Source organism: Wasmannia auropunctata, unplaced genomic scaffold (assembly GCF_000956235.1).
Source record: "Wasmannia auropunctata unplaced genomic scaffold, wasmannia.A_1.0 LD335994.1, whole genome shotgun sequence".
NCBI classification, from domain to species: domain Eukaryota; kingdom Metazoa; phylum Arthropoda; class Insecta; order Hymenoptera; family Formicidae; genus Wasmannia; species Wasmannia auropunctata.
Window position 1 is genome coordinate 443,240 of NW_012026896.1, and position 20,443 is coordinate 463,682.

At 42.4% G+C, this 20,443-nt stretch overlaps 2 protein-coding genes across 2 annotated transcripts in view; one reads left to right on the forward strand and one right to left on the reverse strand.

Moving 5' to 3' along the window:
- The window catches only part of LOC105453804 (major royal jelly protein 3-like), a 10,976-nt gene extending 9,290 nt beyond the window's left edge, over positions 1 to 1,686 (reverse strand). Inside the window, exon 1 of the mRNA XM_011696010.1 lies at positions 1,609 to 1,686. The gene's annotated coding sequence lies outside the window, so the exon portion shown is untranslated. The remainder of the gene's footprint in view (positions 1 to 1,608) is intronic.
- Positions 1,687 to 9,215: 7,529 nt separating this feature from the next.
- Positions 9,216 to 12,907, forward strand: LOC105453805 (E3 ubiquitin-protein ligase MARCH2-like). The gene is made up of 6 exons (XM_011696011.1): positions 9,216 to 9,954; positions 10,204 to 10,365; positions 10,516 to 10,675; positions 11,238 to 11,412; positions 11,777 to 11,970; positions 12,401 to 12,907. Exons 1-6 carry the CDS (start codon positions 9,897 to 9,899, stop codon positions 12,567 to 12,569), a joined length of 918 nt encoding a protein of 305 aa, XP_011694313.1. The 5' UTR covers positions 9,216 to 9,896; the 3' UTR covers positions 12,570 to 12,907.
- Positions 12,908 to 20,443: the final 7,536 nt, after the last annotated feature.

Here is a 20,443-nt window from a genome sequence, read left to right on the forward strand (position 1 = left end):
GTGCACTACAATAAATTTTACTGCGAAATCCTATTGTAGCGCATAGTAAAATTTGCCTAAATACTATATTGTCCCATAATTAACATGATTTGCAGGGTAAATTAAAAAAAAATTCTCTCCGTGTATATATTCTAATAACGGTCGATATTTATATTTACACATTCATTTTTCATATGTTTAATTAAATTAATAAATCTATGAAAACACGTGTGCGACGAGAAATTTCTCAATAATTCAATCTAAAAGAATTATTGAGCGTCATTCTTTATTAAGTGTTATTCTCGAAATTTGGGTAGCTCGTTCTATCATAAGTCTTATCGTCTTATCATAAGTCTTTGTGCAACGTGTGATAAATTACATGGATTCACTATTTGATTATATGAGTTAATATTTGCTTTTCATAGAGTGACTTTCGAAGTTTTTTCATAGTTGTCGATTATTTTGTCGATTTCTTGTGTCGAAAGGAAATTAATTGAATTGAGCTTATTGCAGATGATAACCCACAGCTTAAGTTTTAAGCTTTTCATTTGTCTGATAGTGTATCATATGTTCTTCTGTATTTTAATAGTACGCTATCTCGCGTGTGTCACATTTTATCTTAAATTTTATTTGGTAAAAGTATATCCAATTTATCTAATTTTGTAATTAATTGCAGTATAATATGTTATACTGTCCGTTGGAGTTTTTCGTCGTTCGTTTCGGCTTTCAAATTCGTGCTACCAACTGAATATATTCTTCAGCCTACTCAAATATTATGTTTCTCTCGAAGCACCGTATTGCGTCGCGAGAAAAGAAGATACGAGCTTTTTGGCTGTCGACTTCTTCGTGTACACGTGCTTATAATATGCATTAAGGTGTGTTTCTTGGCAGGACTCCATCTTCGTCTTGTTCACGCGCTGCTAATATACGTTATTATCTCATAGAATTCGATTTTGCCGCGTCACTATCCAGCCGTGCCAAGATATTTTTGCCTGCCCTCTTCACACCTTGCCGCGATTGAAGTCGTGACGGTCGATAGCATAGAAGATTTTAAATCTTTATCATTAGGGGAAACAGCAGCTCCGATGACTTTGATTTTAGTGTCTGTTACACAAGTGTTGAATTAGAAGTAGATAAAGAAGTTAAACTGAGATTAAAGTGTTTTCACATTGATAGAAATGGACGTTAAAGTACTACATTCTTATAACAGTCTTTTCATTCACTTAAATTTAATTACTTGCACAAAACTAAATTAAAAAAAAAAAAGAAATATTAGTTTAATAAAGTTAACATGGATGTTAGTGCGTAATGATTACCATTTATTTTCTAGTGTGATGGGTACATAAGATAATACAACATTTCGGCCATCGGTTTGATTCTGTTCAATGCGCAATATAATAATTTTTGATAATAATATGGTTTGACTATGGATTTAAACGTGAGATCCATTACACAGGTATTTCTACATAAAAGTTGTATATAATAAACTGTAATAATTGAGTTAAAAAAACGGTGTAAAAGTAAAAAAACGCGATACAATCGAAAAGATGAAAAAATTAAAATGTTGAAAGCGCGACTTATACGTGCAGAAAATCAGAAGAGTTTAAGAAGTAAAGAAAATGAACTTACGATATGTTTGTTTGAGCCGACAAACTACACGACCGTATCGGAACGGACAAAATTTGATAACTGAATATTATGTCGAGCTGTATCAAGTCTGCTCGATATTACAAAACGCGTGAAGTGCATGTTTATAGTTATTACTATAAACAAACCAATCGCGCGTTTTTGTGTGATAACGATACTTTCGTGCTCGAATAAAACGTAACACGCGTGTAAAGCGAAGTGGACGCGAGACGGGGCGAACTTCCAACATTGTAATTATGTTAACGACGTTTCCTACGTCGTGCGTACACGAGCTTAGTGATCTAATTATAAGATCGACGTAGGGGATAGCGGAGGGGATTCGAGGAGGGCCCCAATTTATTGGCTCGTGCCTACTAAGTCGTCAGACAGCTTTAACGACCGCGAAAACTCTTTATCACTGTCTATAAATTCTATCAGTAAATACGAGCGTATCTTATATCTCTCTCTGCATGTGACAGTTGTAATAAATTAAGAAAAACTCGAAAAAGCATCGACATTGATATTGAATATTCTAGATAAACAAATTTATGTCTTGACGAATTTAGGATTTGCTGTTTAAAACTGAGCTCTGCTCTCATTGTCAATTACTACGAGAGTAAAACTCTCGTAGTAACAAAGTTAACTCTTACAATCTCGTTTGCTTAATAACGAGAAGTTGTAATGAAGATAGTGGCGTGAATGAAGTTGGAATTGAAGTATCAGGAAGTCAAGTGCCAAAGTTACGACCGCGCGTTCTCCGTACGTTTTACGACTGTACGATACGCGCAATTTGTTACAGCTTTAAGATAATGCACGTAAACGAGCGTGCTAGTCGATAAGCCAAGCTTGTAACTACGCGGCGAGATGATGTTTTTCGCTAAGGGGAAAGAAACAGTTAGCGACGCTGTTCGCGCGTTGCCTCCGATTGCTACTTCTTTCCTCTTTTTAATCATCGTGGATAAATGAAGACGAGTATGCATAAGCATCGATTTAATTCGAGAGATTTATTGGTTTCTTTCGTGGCAATAAAATTACCGCACCAAGCCGGATCTCGAGGTCGTTTCATTTGCAATGCAAAATCATTTACGCTTCTATCCGTCTCTGTAGGATTCTTAAATCAACCTTATAATTAAATCTCTTAATTGCGATTGGCACTATTACATCGAAAAATTCTCGTTAAAGAATTGTCTATATGTAATACGGATTAGAACGCTATCAATTGTCATAAACACATAAACATCGAGATTTAATGCATTAAAAAATTTAAGCAATTTGTTTGAGTAGAATTTTAGTTTATACTAATTGAAAAAGAAGCTAAATGCGACACTTTCATTAATCAGATGAAAGATTTATGGTTTCTTATGGAATGCTGAAAGAAAGGTATATATTATGCACATAACGTACAAGTGTAACTATTATAATTACATATTTTACAATGCGGCCCTTCCATAATTTATGGCTCCTCTGTAAATGATTGATTCCTTCGACCTGGAGGTAAACATTTTCTCGGGAAAATTCTCGTTTATCATCCGTGTGGCATCGAAATTTAAGGACCGCAGGCCCATAGTAAATTCACCGGTGAGAGAAACATGTCTGTCAGCGAGACAAATATCCGCCGCATAAATATTACTTTTTTCGTCGCGGGAGAGCGGGAAAGGATTCACCGTAACGCGCTGTTCGTCGGCGGTATCCTCTTTTCCTCCCCCTCCTTTTTTTTTATTTCCGAGTCTAGGAGCGTTGCACAAGGGGTACCGCGTGCCCCGAATGCACGAGGGGTTCGCTCTCGTATAATCTAGAAGAACCGGATGCGTCCGCAGGGATGCATAAAAGATTCATTTCTTCCTCGTCGTTAAACAGCCGAAGTTCCGACGAGTCCAGGCAATAAGCCGAGAGTGAACGATTTAGAGTAAATCGAGCATAAATCGAAACAGAAATAGTAACGACGGGAACTATTAACCTGGGAATAATCACCTAGTTTTTTATTGCACAAACGATTTTTGCACTCCATTTTAAAGTCACTATTATTATACTTATTAATATGTATATATATATATGCCAATTGATGGCAATTGCCAATGTGATGGCATTATGTAGAAATTTACCTCACGGTAATATAAAACAATATAATAAATAATAATGTGAGTTTGCCTCTAAAAATTCAATAAGGCCTGGCTGTTCCATTTTTGGATAAATTATGCGATAATTTATCTAATGGATATATATATATATATATATATATATTCATTAGATAGATAGGCAAATTTATACATAATGCCATCACATTGGCTATCGCAATCACGTATCCTCGATCTCAGGTTACTATTGAAAGCAATGTATTCTGGCTTTGGCAATTCAATCTTGTTCGCGCATTTATGCGTCAGTAAAGATTAGCGTGACTTTTACACACGAGAATTTTCCTCGAGCGCGAAACGCAGACGAGCATAATTATTCCGTCATGAATCAACGACGGCGCATGCCGGACGACGGTGCCGGTCATTATCGCGCATTAAAATGTAAACTACATGCAGCAGGTCGTCGTAGGGATTCGAGCAGCGGTTCTCATTATCAGACAGCAACGAGCGTTGATTAGGATCGCATGTATTAATGGTGAACGATGCGCCGCCGTGGCTTTTATCAATTTTCTTCGGGGTACGAGAACTAGATCTAGTCAATTTTATGTCGTCTGACGTCCAAAGTAAACGTTCCAAGTTCACGGTACATACGTAATTAAACCGTACGGTCAGCGTCGCAACGTTCGTCGCACGAACGGCACTGTGTTTCGAGACGCAACGATGACGAACCGGCGCGTCGCCCTTTTTACGAGCAACATCGCCTTTTTGCCGTCTGTGTTTGCCTTCGACGCGTAAACGGCGCGAAAGGGCTCTGGCATTTCGTCGCCAGACTTGCGTCGCCCAGGCTCGCGAATAATTCAGCACGGTTCCCAACTGCAATCGACGCCGATCGACAACACACGCTGCTGCACATCCAAGGATCCAAGGCCGAGTCCCGGTTCCCTCTGCAGCGCGCACGTCGCGGCACAGCACAAAGGAGACGATAAATTTCGTTAAAGCGCGGCGCTCAACAGATAGGGAGATACGTCATCTTTTTTACGACTCAAAATGGTCGAAATCAAACTTCCCATCTTGTTAATTTAACGGCGGGATCATTTTTGGAATTGATTTACGGTCCACTTGTAAATTCGATAATTCCGAAATACTATATATCTATTTTATAACCCTCGTCGTACCTCAGGCAGGTTCGGTGTCGGATCGCACGGCGGGCGGTCTTTCTCTCTCTCTCTCTCTCGCTTCCTTCGATCGTCGCGTTAACTTAAGCGCGGTGATTACGAAACGGAAGATTGCGCGAAGATCGGCAGCACGGAATCGCGTTGTAAGCACGAGGATCACGTAGGGCGAGCGCCGCCGTTAATACTTAAAGGGTTACGGCGTCCATTGCAGGTCACGCAGATGCGCGTTTCCTGTTAACGTCGCGCTCGCCGTTCCGTGTACTAACGAGTGTTGTCGTGTAATCAGGAACTGGGTGTCGCACGCGCGTCGTCGTACAGCGTTTAAGCTCGCGTCAGGCTATGCATTAGAGATTGACAACTTACGAATTGAAGATTAAAATTTGATTTGCAGTTGGATAATTTTAATTCTAATCCATTTAATTTTAATTGGTTGAATTATAATCTCCAATGTAGTCTGATACGAGCTTAACATGTGATAAATGCATTTAATTTTGGACCTCTTTGAAATCGTGCTTAAACAGGCTACCTTTGAACAAACTTCAAATTAGGAGAAACAATCAGGGGACGGAGAAATTCTCGCGTCTTCGTGTCTCGTGGCAAAATCCTCGGTGATATACCTCCCCGAAATAACACGGTTGGTGGAAGATGGAGCTTCTTCCTCCAGTTTCTCTGGAAGACATTCCGTCGCTTCAAACGCACGCACGTTGTTTTGAAACTGCGGGCGCGATGCGGCGAAATGTCTCAAAGTATTCTCCTTTTCTGCTCCTTCGTCGCTGTTTCTTCTCCGTCGCGCGGGGCACGACGCGGGGCTATTTCGCCGGCTATTCCTGTGGCCGGTGCCATGAGATGGGGGCAGAAATGCGCGCGTCCTCGGTGAGCCTCGCGGAAAGGTGACAGGTGCCGAGTGCTTCTATAAATTGCGATCTTGTAAGAAAGAGAGAGGGCGAGAAAACGAAGAAGGCCAGGGTTGGGAGGGAGAAGCAGAAGGGAGAAGTAATCACGAAGTGACCCCTTCGGCTTGCTATCTTTAGCTGCGGTTTGTGGGCCCTAACCGCTCTCCCTTCGGAACACGTGCGTCGTTAAGAACGCCGCTTCTGCATTCGTAAATATCATCGATGTCTTAGCGTTCGCGCCCGATCGACCTCGAGCTTAAAAAGACTCACACAAATGCGCGCACGAGGATTTTCGGAATCAAAAATTCAGTACGTAATGTATATGTACGTATATATGCGCGCAAGAAGAGTGCGGCCTTGGCCATAAGTATAAAGCATCCTCAATTTGTAGTTTCTTGGAAAAGGCTAATAAAAGCCGAAGGACTAATAAAATATTAAAATTATTGTAAAAATAAATATACTTTTCAATAAAACTGTTTTTCAATACGTTCACTGCCTATCACACGCCAACGCGTGATAAGACTTCTTCGCAAATAGTCGGTCACGCACCAGCGCGTGATGAATTTATTGTTTATTATAATAATTTTTGGCTTTGAGAGGTGGGGTGTCCATTCTTTCAGATGAACAGCGAATTTATTAATTAATGTTTCGTTAGATCTAGAACGTTCATATTAAATTTGTTAAATAAAATAAAATAGTTATAAGTATTAAAATCATTATGAAAATAAATATTTTTCAATAAAATTATTTTTAATTTATTTTTCAATAGATATAGAACGTTTAGGTCAATTTATAAGGATGCTCTACACTTGGTCAAGGCTATGTACAAAGTTTCTGTTTTCCTCGCAGAAAATACAAGTGAGTCCGTACTACGAGACGGCGCAATGCCCTATCCGCGAAAACGAATTGACAACCTCGTTCGGGGAGGTGAAGGTTTCTGGAATATCATGTAGCTCAATGAATTTTCGTTGGCACCGTCAGCCAGGTTGAAATCACGCAAGTGTATCGATTATGAATGAGCCTCCAGGTTCATTCAGTTTTGAACATGACCCAGCATCCCAGAGCCTTGGTTCATCCTCGGCTCGTCTAGAAGCCCCTGGTCACTTTCATTCTGCAACACTCGCCTATACCTTCAAGCCGCTGTTGCGACCTCGAAATACGTCTGACGGAAAAAAACATTGACATTAGACTGAATCGACGTCTAGAATGATACCAAATTGAAATACTTATAAGATAGATCTCACTTGCTTATTCGTCACATTAAAAATTTAAGTTTTATCCTCTTCTATCTCCCATAACGGTGATACTTCTATCATAAATTTCCGACAGTTTAATATCGTCTTCTTATGCAATTAGATTCCAGTTCGCAGAGATCGCAAACAAAAACGATAAACGGTGTTAAAGTACCGTGGTAACGTTACAATAAAAGTTCGCCAAGAGTTATCTCTCGCCGGGTCTCGATCGCGACCTAAGTATACCTATTTGCTCCCGTCGTTGCTCCTGGCAGGAGAGGTGCGTGCGAAGATTAACATCGCGCGCTGCGGATATCCAACCGTGCGTGGAGTCCACCACTGGCGTAAGCCCCCCCTTGGTCCGCGCCCTTCGCTTCCGCGGTCTGTTCGCGGCTTCGACGACCGTAACTATTTCCAGACGCATTTAATTAATCTTGAACCAAAAACGTCGAGTGGGAAAATGGCGGACGGACGGTCGGTTAGGCTCGGGCATCGGCCACCTGGCAGAAATAGCAGCCATGGAAACGGCTCCGCCGACTTGACATTTCCTCCGAGTGTTGTACGAGCGTGAGAGAAATGAAGCGATTGAATGACGATTGGAGAGAGAGAGAGAGAGAGGAGCAAAACGAGAGCAACGGAGAAATAAAACGGGATAGACTTGGCACCTGTCGGGCGCTGTCTCGTCACCGACGCTTTCGACTTTCTTGAGAAGCGCGGAGATCATTCCGATTCAATCGATTCGCTAGATTTTCTAATCAGTCTTAGTAGCTTAATGTACATCTCTCTCAGGATGAAATTCGGCTGTATTATAATAAGTCTTGATAGCACATTAAAGAAAAAATTTATCAATTACATTTAAGTTTATAAGTCGCAGTAATTAACCCTAATATTCTGTTCAAATTTATTATATATTATTATATAATCATATCATTTGGGTCAATATGATTAAAAAGCTCCAAAAAATAAAAAATTTTCACAGAAATCTTATATTAACATACGAAGTCTTATCAAATGAGAAAAAGTTTTTAAATATTAGTAAAAAAATTACCTATGTTTACTTTCAATTGTGTGTCAAACAGATCCGAACAGAATAGCAGAGTTAAGCACGCGGAAGATGTGCGACTGCTTATTCATTTCATCTCTCGATATTTGTTACGATAAGTCTTGCTTCGAATTACTGAAATCATTTCTCAACAGAGATATATTTAAAATAAATTATTCATTTCATCGGGTTTCCTCGACGATGAGGCCTGATCTCGTTTTCTCGCCGCAGATTTTTTTGCGCGAGCTTGCCAGGTGGATTATAGAGAGCGCGGGAGATCTCCGCTCTCTTAATTCGCCAGGTCAACGGATATCCGTAGGCGCGCGCGTTTCCGAAAAGCGGTGGGCCGAGAGAGAGAGAGAGAGAGAGAGAGACTCGCCGCTAATAATAACTCTCCTAGTCCCCGTATCCTAGTCTCGTGTCCACATACAGGCCGCGAACTTGTATTTCGCGGTGCCGGAAACCGATTCCGAAATATCCCCCGTGCGAGAGACCGCGGAAGCGGTTAAAAGAATAATTCGGGCGGTCCACTCTCGGACCGGAGGTGGAACGGTCGGCGTCGAGAAATCTCCCGCCCACGAGAAACGTGTCCGATGCCAAAAACAAACGGGATCGGTTTCGTGCGGTGCCCAACGAGTTGGGATGTTGACTGATCCGTGGGCTTCCCGTGGGATTATACGCGCAATCGCGGACAGACGCATTTCCGGCGTGGCTTCTCTCGTTAGCCTGCACGCGGAGAAAGATTTCCAGCGCGAGCCCGGGACGAAGAGAAGCCCGGCTTTGCTATCGATAAATCTTAACGATCCCTCCTCGTCTCCCTTCGCGAGATTTCATGAATGTTAAACTGATTTCAATTTAATACAATCTCGATGTAATTGACGTTCGCTGTACGGCGTATACCTGCAATTAAAGTGACTGTGCGGCGAGTTAATGCCGTCATGATACCACAACTTCGCGGTGCACATCGTCGAAAGAGGAACGCGGGATGAATCCGCAATTTCTAGTTTAACGCTGCGCCTATATTGGCCGATACGCAATTAGTAGCCTAATTTCCTGCCGAGGCAAATAATGCACCACAAGGTAGCGAACTGGCGGCTGCTGCCGCCGCCGCCGCTCGAGAGATTTTATCGAAACAAATCACGTCGATTTGCTACATCGTTACATGCGAGAGTTTAATTGCCTGATGAGGTCTCTCCCTCGTTAGAGCCAAGCTTGCGCCGTGCTTGCTGAACTATCGCGCGGGCATCGGCTACGAAAAAAATAATTAACGTGAAAAATGGACATGCGGCGAGTGTCCGAGAACGCTTAATCCCGTGTGTGAGTGGCGTGAGTTGAGATAAGCCTCGTCTCGTCGGTGCGAGAAGCGCGAGACGATAAGAACAGCCGATAACAATGCGAAGCGTCTTGTCTTCCCGTATAGCAGTTGCCCGCGAGTCGTTTTCAATGGAGCTGGACACCGTGAAATTTCATCGTCACACTCGCGTCATTGCCGCGCAACTTCCGCGTGCTTAAAATTACGGCGACTTACAAACTCGCAGTGAGGCAAAATGAGAAAAACATTGTTGACTTTAGTCCCTACTCATTTGCATCTGTCACACAGCTGAATTTAAACGAATTTAATTTGTATTCTTAAATTAAAAATGGTTCTTCATAAGAAGTATCCATCAGTTTTTACAATTTCGAGATCGCACAGATGAAGTTTCTGAGCTAATTAATCGATTGTTTAAGAAAAAGTCGATCGCGTTGTATGATCCGATAACGTGACAGACACAAATGAGCGCGTCTGCCGATCGCGGCATGCTGCTGAAAAGTCCTAAAGGAAAATTTTAGATTTGTTCCGGAAGCGCGTACACCAAAATGCGCGCAAAACACCTTTGATGTCACACATCGAGGACGCAGAGCCTAAAAATGGCAGCGGACATACGAATGAGATAGGTTAGCGTCAAATTTTTTCGTTAAACGTGTTTATATTTTGCGCAAGGTTAATATATATTAGATTAATGTTAATACACATTAGATTAACATACGTGATTTAAATTTTATTTAGTTAATAAAGAAAATTTTCTGTGCCAAATTAAATATTTTCCAACTCGTAACTCTTTCAAAATAGATTAGATATATATATAATTAAAAACTTATTAAAGGTACATGTGTAAAATTTTACGTACGTTGCACATTCATTAGTAGCAAACGAACGCGATAAATCCGTCGCGCAAGTAAACCCGGAAAATTCAGTCAATGAAGAGATTCAAATAGCGAGCCGATTATTGGATAACGCAAAATGCGATCCAGAAACGGAGGAAAATGACGAGAAATGTGCCGATGCTAAATCACAAGATAAAAATGGTACGTCTTCAAAAGAAATTTAATGTTCTTCATCAGAGGAAATAATTACGTTATAATTCATCATTGGAACATTAATGGTCATTAAGCATGTATGCCCGTAAAATGATTTTGAAGTAAATGATATACAGATAATTGAAATAATTATCACAGACGCGTGTATTGCCTCTGGGGATATTTGTCGAATCTGCCACATGGGCGGATACGCCCCGATCGCGGACAATTATCCGTCGTGCGACTCGCAAGATCAGAACAATCAGACAGCGACATTGTCGAACTTTGTCTATCTTGGCCCGTTGATTTCAGCTTGCAAGTAAGTTTTCGTTTCACTCGAGAAGGCAAAGATAAAAACGCGGCGAACAAATTAATAAATGTTTAAAACGTTAATAATAGATTCCTGATTTCCAATTATACATATAAGCCAATTACTTTCCACTTGAAAAAAGGTTAAGACATTAATCTTTTTAAGTCGACACGGTGTCGAATTAAATATAAGCCTGGGAATTAAAAGACCAGCACACGTAAAAAAAAGTTTTGGGTCGTAACCGTAAGGCCGTAAGCAAATCGACCAATCACAATCAAAATTGCGGTCTTATTTTGCTCGACTCTGTGATTGGTCGATACGCTTACGGGTTTACGATTACGGCTAACATTTATTTTTTTTTTTACGTGCGACAGTCTTACTGTGTACGTAAGAAAAAAAAACCGATCGAAACGAGATACGATATCATATAGGGATATCGTTTCGAACGACATACGAGTCGACATGTAAATCGGCGGATTATCGCGGTGGATGATATATAGAAATCGCGCGATAAGAGACCAGCTTAGTTTTAAGAGAGGCTGTCCTTATATAGCGTTTAATGGCGCGACAGATGCCGGGGTACGGTGGCTCTGGTCCACGCCGAGTGCCTTGAGAGATGGCTAACCGAGTCCGGCCGCGCGAGATGCGAGCTCTGCGGCTACAAGTACGCGATCAGGAGGGTACGGCGTTACAGCCTCTTTCGCAGCGTCGTAATATGGTTCCGCACCGTAATAGCCACCCGACAGGTGAGAGAGAGAGACTCGTTAACTCGCTTTTCCGTCCGCTTTTATTTCATCCGAAAGCGCCGGAGATTTCATCCCCGAGGCCTCTTTAATTGAAGTCCTCGAACGGCACGCGTTTCATTAACATACAAAATGTACTGCATTAAGCATTTTTGAAAACGAGGAATATTATCAGCTGTAAAACATTGAGTCTACATGGCTTATTATCGCCTGGAACGACGTCATGTAAAATTGAAATTATCTTACAAGTTGGTACAGCGTCTAATGGGATATCGCCTGGACGTCGTCGTTCTCCGCGTATAATTAGACTTTTTAATTACCATTAATTATCTCTTAATACATACTTAATACGTTCCCTTTCGCGGAGGAGATGGTACTCGACATCGGGTATTTAGTGATGACCACGCCCGTGGCCGCGTTCTCCTGCTACGTTTGCGCCCTGGCCTTGAAAATGTTGCTGCGAAATGGCTTTTACGAGATACCCTGGATGATAGTCGCCATGCTACCAACCTGCTTATTGACTCTGATAGCTTATTGGCGATGGATAATTACGTTAGGCAGGTACGCTGTATAAAACTTGAAATCAGCTCGCGCTCGTGCGCGGATAAAAACAGTCGTTAACGGAAAATGAGTTAATTAAGATATTACCTATATAGGCGCGATTGTTTAATTGTAAAAAAAACTGGAGAGCTGGATGTCGCGTGTCTCTCATTATTACGGAAAAAAAAGTAATTGAAGAGCTCGCTGCATCAGTGGATTAATCCACAACGTAGCCAAATCTGTGAAATTAATAGAAATTAATGTGTATTCTTATCACTTTAATTTTCGAATTTATTTTCTCCGCTTTTGCAAAATGTGTGAATTAGTCCACTGTTGCAGCAAACCCCTCAATTGAAGGTTCGCGTTGTTTGTCGCGTCGTAGAGATCGGGGAAAAAAAATCGTATTCATATCAACCGATATCATTGTATGTATCTTCTCTTCGTATTAAAGACTGCACGGTCATCGATGGAGACGCTACTGGAGAAACAACTTCGTGGTTCGTTTGATTCCCGATAACGACGTCACCGGGGACGTCGATCCGCGAGGATCGAACAGTCACTTTGACGTGCAAGAGGATTTCGAGCAGTGGAGGCTCGAGGAGATCGAGGAGCTCGCGTGACTTTCGACTCCGTGTCAATCGCAAGTCAGGAATAAACCTTTCAATTGCGACAACCGTTTTCTATTTTTACATTCATCTCTGCTCCCCCTGCCCTCGGTCTCATTGTCGGAATCTTCATACGGCTGTACTTATATTTAATTGCATTTTATTAACTGGACATTTCAATTGGAGCTCGTTGCCGCGTAACGAAGACGATTCGCCGCGCATCAGAGTTAAATTAAGATAAGCACGGTCGTGTAGTCCGGAATGCTTCCGGAAATACATGTTCGGATTTTGTAGTATTATTTAAATACCTTGTATTTTTTTCTAAGTGCTCAATTAAAATAATTTGAAGATCATTGATGCCTTGATATCTTCATTGAAGCGTCCGTCCGGTGGACGCTTTTCGTTTCCAATAATTGAACAGAAGCGTCACGAACCCGTTCTTGCGGTAACGCGAGATATTTTTACATGGACAACACGCGGGTTCGGGGCAGAAGAACAGGGAAGGACGAGTGAATAAACCTGCTCTCGGAGTCGAGTGACCGTCGTGCCCGGGATCCCGTTGGATCTCTTCACTTTCGTTTTATCGAGAGCGATCGCTCGCACGCGGCCGCATTATTTATGTATGCCTCTCGCACAGTGAAAAAGGACTAAATTCATTAATGGCCGTGTTCCCGCCTACTCGCCGTGATCATAAGATTCTCAAAGCGAACTGAATCATCGTAAATGTCGCGGTCTTGTCGCCGATCACGTTTTCTCGTTACAACGAGCTACATTATTGTATCGAAAAAAGTCGATATATCGTCGTAAATTTAACCATTATTGATACTTGCTGTGACTTATTTACATTATCTTAGCAGATAAAATTAATCGGATGTGTCAAGATTAATAAACAAGCTCGCGACGACTCTGGCGCCTGCGTTAATCCTTTTTTGCGAAAAAGATAAGAGTTGATTTTTTTTTAAAGTAAAATAATTATGCATTTCAGTTAAAGTCGGAAGTCTTTTTCATGCCTCATCAACTGGAATAACGAACTCAGAGGATTAAAGAGATAGAAAAGAGAAACGACAAAAACTGTGATTACTTATGTATTCCCCTTTTTCATAAGATATAAAATATTCAGATAAAATTGAAACGAATATTATATATCGCGGTCGACACATTCGACAATTACCGAAAGATACCGGTCGCGATAAAATAATCAGCAGTTTAATCGGATCCGTCGAAAAGTTTTGGACCACGGCATTTAAATGAGCCGTTCGTTCAATTTCCGGCGATTGCTAAAATTGATCCGCTAACGAACAGGCTCTTTCGGCTTGACGTCATTAAATCGAACGATTTAATTAAGCGCGATGCTGATCGATAATTTCCCCACGTTTACACTACTTTTATTTCGGGAGTTTATATTGGATATTTTTCTCTTATATCGGATTGGGAAATTTCCTCTTTAAACTCTGGAATTTTCCATCAACACCGGCTCTTCTTGATCGATTACCATTATCGATGCTGTTTTAGCGATAAACCCATTATGGTATCGATAATGGGGTGCCAACCACGGCAAAATGATTTCCTTGATGTAAATACATTTAACGAATAAAACAAAAGTTAAATAAGATTTTCAGAACTAAAAGAAAGATAAAATAACGGGATATTGGGAGCCCGCTTGATACTTATGCAATTAAGAAAGCACAATCTTTCGGAATATAATAATTTAATGATTAATTGAGTTATTAATACATGAAATATAAAGTAAAAAATTGTACGCGCGACTTACATTAAATACACTGATTTTTAATTGCTGTACCCGCATTACATTACAGATACTACAAACAGTTGCTCACGCACGCGATTGCAGCCTGTAATTGGTTGGCACGGCTTTATTATAATAATTGCCGCAATCATTCATTAGGGATAAAGACGAAGTAGTTTGCGAAAGAATCCTCCTGCAGGATTAACGTGCGCGTGTGTGCTCGTGTGTGTGGCGGAAGTTAAAACCGGCTGACAGGTGAAACTCGTTTGCGAACCACGCGCGGAGATATTTATATTCGCCGATTGATGGACGTTAATTGAAAAATAACGGTGGTTTTTTTCTATATTCACTCGATGAGACCCGCGCGCGCGCGCGCGAGTCTCGGCTCTTTCGTCTCCGTAACCCCGATTCCCCGCGACTTCGTCGCGTAACGTGCGTGATACACGGCGACACAATCCTATTTTTGCGAGTGCACCAGACAGTTGGACGTCTCCTCCGGCGGTTCTATTTGCGGTATCATAGCGAGCCGCGAGACGTGAAATACACACCGGGACGCGCGCGAGCATTATTAGCGCGATGCGTCTGTTGTCCGCGTTCGCGGAGGTTTAATATAAAGGGAGTACAGTTTTCCTTTTGCAGCTGTCGCTGTCTGTCGCAGATTTTACTCGTTAAAGTGCATCGGGATTCACGCGCATTTTTCCAGATGCAGAAACGAGATCATCGTACTACGATTACTTGGGTCCCCACATTAAAACTTTCGGATAATCGATTACATATATATTAGAAATATATTAACTTCACTGTGATATGTCGCAAACTACATGTTAAACTTTACATTAGAAATTATTTGTCGTATAAAAGAAAAATAGGAAGGATTGATATGGTTTATAAATATTTAATTGGACTTAATTGGTGACATTTATTTGTTTGTCACATTATATTTACTTAAAAATTCTTATAAATTGCGTCAATCTTTTTATTTGATGGCGGCCTGTCCGGGATCACAAGAAGAGGGCCGTATCTGTCTATCTATCTAAACGGCGGCGCGAGAAGGATCAGGATCTTCTCTAATGACGGGCAGATTCTTGTGTCGCTGCACCAGTCCCTCTTAACGAGACATGTTACGTTAATAAAAGTTAATTTCATTATCTTTCTGATCGAGAGGACTCGTCGTCGTATTAGACGATGCGGAGCTTTTTGCTTAACGGCCACGAAGTCCGGCGTGATAACCGGAGAGGCATGTGCCCCGCGGGACGTGCTTGAACGTGCATCGCTTCGTAGCATTAAAGCTAATAGCCGTAATAAAGGGTTCCCCCCGGTAAGCACGGGCGGTTTGTCGTAACATAAAAATGTTATCGTAACATGAAAATTCTGCCCCGCCGCGTAATTGCGTAGCCCCTCGGCCCTCTTTCCGGGCGCTACCGTGTCCCTCGCAGTGTAATCACCGGATCTAGTGATTCTAGCGTCAGGATCTTGTCAGGAGAAGCAATCCCATGCCGAGTTCTATCCTCACGCCGATAGGATCTTCTCTCCTTTTCCCGTGTTTCTCGTTTTGCGACAATATCGAAGATATCGTCCATTTCGCCGCGTTGATATTAGACAAATGACACATCTAAAAAAATTAACATTTTTGAGATACTGAAAGAAAATCGAATCTAAAGACTTCAGAATTTACACCCTCCTAGATTTAGTAGCCGTTTTACGTCAAAGAGCGCACCGCCCGCGTCTTTACCCGGTCATATTTCTCCTGCGAACGGCAGAGAGATGCGCGCTTTCGGCTCCTCTCGAATTCCATTCCATTCTATCTCGACTATTTTCTCTCTCCACCTCGCCGTTGTCGTCCTTTGAGTACGAGAGCGGAGGAGAAGATCGGCGTTGTCGAACAATTTCGCGAAATTCACAAGAGAAGCGACACGATCTTTGCGTGGAACTGTGCCTCGTTGCTTTGTGCGCCGGATTTAAGTCTCTTCGTTTGGTGTAAACTGCTCGTCTCGGTCCTTACCGTTCGTTTAAATCACCATGCTGCTCCTTTTCGTACGAGCGTTCTCGGCGCGCTTAACTCTTCATTACTCGCGTGGGGTGTCCAGGACACCCCAGCCTAATATATTCGCTAAATATATAAATGCTACACACATTATTATATTTAGCGAAAATTGTTTTCTAATTAAAAATTATTGTGCAAACGTAGAAATGGAGCAATTGTACATTTATATTAATCTAAAAGATATTTCGAATATTATCAATCTTTATTTAATTGTAAATCATCAAAGTGAACAGTGAAAATTGAGATATAATATTGGAGCGTCGGAAACTCCTTCGCGCCAGCAATTGCGTTAAAAAAACAATCCCACTAGTAATGCAGGGTTAACCGGGGGGAGCGGAATAAAGATGTAAAACGCCGCTTCTTCGCTTTTGCAAAGAAAACCGCGGTGAATTAACTTCGACTTCACGCCAACTGGATTTATAAGGCAATTCCGTCTTCGCGAAAGCACTCGCGCTCCCCGGCGCGCTCTCGGTAACGTATCAGAGTAATTTTAACACGCGGTTTACTTCGGCTCAGGTATCTGCAGCTCGCATCGCGCACTCGCCACCGCGCCGTGTGTTTCAAGAGGCAACGAGAGCGTTCGCGCGTGTAAGTATAGTGCGCGCGTTATAGCCTACTCGCTATAAGCCGCGAGACGCGCGCGGCTAATCCGCTCGCTTCGTTTCGTTCGAGCATCGTCTCAGCGCCGAGCGCAAAAGGGGGTTGCACTACCGGTCTAAATTCGCGTCCGCGTAAATCATCGTGCCTCACGCACGTGCGTGCCCGCGGCCACGCGCCTCCGCGGCTACACGCCTCCTCGTCCGCTACCTCGCGCGTTTTCAATTTTTATTCCTCCCGAGACTCCGCCGGCTCGCGCGAGCTTTTCTCCTCCGTGCAGTGCCCGCTTGTCGGAAGATCGCCGTAACGCGTCGTGCGTATCTCTTTACCCGTAGTTAATCCCTTCGCTCTGCCTCGCTTCGCATCGCGGGCGAACACGTTATACACGCCTCGGGGCCGTAGGTACGCCGGCGAGCGCGCGAGAGGATCGTCCGTCACGAGGTCCGCGAAGCGAGAATGCAGCATTATTGCGTTGTGTACGCGAGGTGGTACTTACAATTGCAAAATACGTAAAGCCGCGCGACCTTAACGGCCGCTTCTCTCTCGCGCTTCGCAGTCGAGCCTGTTCTCAAAGATTTTTTTTTTTTTCGCTGAACGTTTTAACATTCAAGATCCTTCACCTTCAATATTCTCTTAAACAATTGAGCATTTGATTAATGATTGAGCGATGAATGAATGATTAATGGTTGTCAGTGGCGATGACAATAACGGCCGCGATAATGACAATAATAACAACGCTGGTAATGAGCGCTGGCTCTTCTTTTTACCGGCATTCTTAACCCATGCAGATGCGCGCCGCGATATTGCCGTGGAGAAACGGCATCGCCGCGGGTATATATACGCGTCGCTCACGCGGCGAGAAAAACCCGTGTGTGGAGAACGATTAAAAGTCCAGGTCGAGGAGCGCTCTCGTGCGCCTAAGCGCAGCCGGTCGTGGCACGTGAGCGCGGCGTATGCACGCACGCACGCACGCACGCACGCATACATATGTGCGTGAGTGCGATGATTTACACGGTACGCGGATTTAGAACGTATACCCGTCGGTTGCGTTCCTCGGCAGTACGTACATGTAGGCATGCGTGCGTGTCGCGCGTATCGTGCGTCCGTGGATGCCCGAGCATGTTTCGTGCACGCGACATTTTAAGCGGGCGTTAAAAATAACATTAGCCTGCGAGGTAAAAAAGCTCATTATGTAATATACGCTATATCAAGTATCGTTATATTAAGTAACGTATTATCGAACGCCGTTTAGTTTGAAACGCCGATTGAAATGCAGATCTTGAGCTGTTTTCGATGAGAGTTTCATGCATATTTTTTGGATATTTTTAATTAATTCCGAGTTTAGATCCACGTGATAATTATTTTACACCCGAAAATTTGAGCGGGAGGGAAAATAAATTTGGATTATTAGCTCAATCCTCGAAAATAGAATTATTTTTTTAAAAAGTATCCTCTCGATTTAGATTCGAATCAGATTCAAACGGGACATTTACGTTTGTGTTTAAAGGTCGGGAAAGCGCATCCTACTTCTTGTTTTCTGGCCGCGTCGTTTCTCGACGCGCCGCAGTTCTTTATAACGAGCGTACTTTTTCTTCGAGCGAGAACCCCTTCGCTACTCGGAAAAAGGAAGCGACGTTAATGTCGCGCAACCCGGCCTGCTAGACGATGCGCGGCCGTGGAGGACCTTGCCCGTCGTCTGCCCTTCTTGTGTTTGAATTTAGAAGAATTTAGTTCCAGGAAAGAGAGAGACTGCGCGAAGGATTTTGCCATCCATTTCCACGTGCTGATCATTTCGCGTCACCCTTGTCTAGCACAAGAGATACTCTTCGGCCCCTCGAAGCAGCATCTTCTCTAGATACAGAATTATATTTTGGATAATTTTTCTGGACGATATTTTGTAATACAAATTTTTATATGCAATTTAATCTTGGCCATATAAGTACACGGATAGAATTTTATTTTAAAATTTACCTTGAAAATCATGTTAATCGTAGAACAATATAGTATTTCGAATTTTATGTAATTTTCACTATTTTTTTAAAATATATACTACAACAAATTTATTATAGTGCACAGTAAAACACAGAGAAAAATCATATAAAATTTATCGAAATACTATGTTGTCCTACGATTAATATGATTTTCAGGGTAAATTTTAAAAGGAAATTCTCTCCGTGTATAAAGCACTCAATTTATTGCATTTTCTCGGAAAACACAGTAAAAGCCAAAAGAAGGATATTAAACGGAATATTAAAAGTGAATTAGAAATTGTGATTAGAAATTTAATTTGACTTTTTGACAAAATTGTTTTTTAATTTATTTTTTGTTAGTCGTAAAACGTTTACATCAATTTTGTGAGTGCTTTATAGTTATGATCAAAGTCATGTGTTAAAGTTATTTAGACTTCAGCAATATATCTCGATTTAAGATGCCACCCTGTTGAATTTTGTTAATCTTTTTTCACGCGTAAAACTATTTAAGTAGAAGCTAGAAGACTAATAATATACGAACACTTTAAGTACATTATGCCGTAGCGACATTTCAGCGCGTAAGGTCGTCGTTCCCCGCGCGCGAGCTATTCTCTTCCACGTATCATCGTGCTCGTTTTGCCCGTGGCGAACGGAACATAATGAGGGAAGCGAGAATAGTCCTTAGAAAATGAAGCAAGGAGGAGAAGCCGGGAAAAGAGGCTTCTCGGGTGTACCAGGAGAGATGACTGACGAACGTCACTAATGAGAGAGAGCGCGTGTGCGCGTTTCGTATTTTCCTCCTTCCTGAACGCGTACCTTTGAAAATTTCGGTTTAACGACTTGGACGGAACAACTGGTCCCCGTCTTTCTCTCTCTCCCTCTTTCGCCTCCAAATTCCTTTAGTCACGAGTCCCCTCTTCGAGTTGCTTCCTTTTCTTCTTTTCGCCCCACAAAGAAGCGCGAGAGTTATAAGCCGTGCGAAACGCGCGAAGCAATCTTATTCTCCTCGTGTTACTTAAATTCAAGCGCGAAGTGGGAGATATTTTCGCCGCGCGTATATCCTCCCTCGAGAAAAATTGCCGAATATTCGCCCGAGAGTTTTTTACGATGGCATAAAGCGCGAGACGAGGGGGAGCCTTCTTCTCCCTCCCTCCAGCCTCTGACCAACGGGTGGCATTTAGAAATCGTGTAGACGAAAAGAAAGATTCTCGCTTTAATGTCCTCGCGGGGGATGAAAAAGATCCGTTGCGCGGCCGATCCCCTTTTTAGACTCGCCTCGACGCGCTACCGACGATTCCTCAAAGAACGAAGGAGAGACGTTCGTTTGGTGTGTACATCGTTCTCCGAATAATATTCTCTTTCCCCCTTCCCCTCCCTTTCGCCGCGCTTTGCGCCCGATCCACGAAATGTTTGATCTCGCTGGAAATAGGAAACCGTGCGGCGAACGCGCACGGTTTCTCCGTTTGACGTTTACTCGGCTGTAATAGTGCAGGCTTACGGTCGGCATGCGCTGTTCATATTCAATTACGCA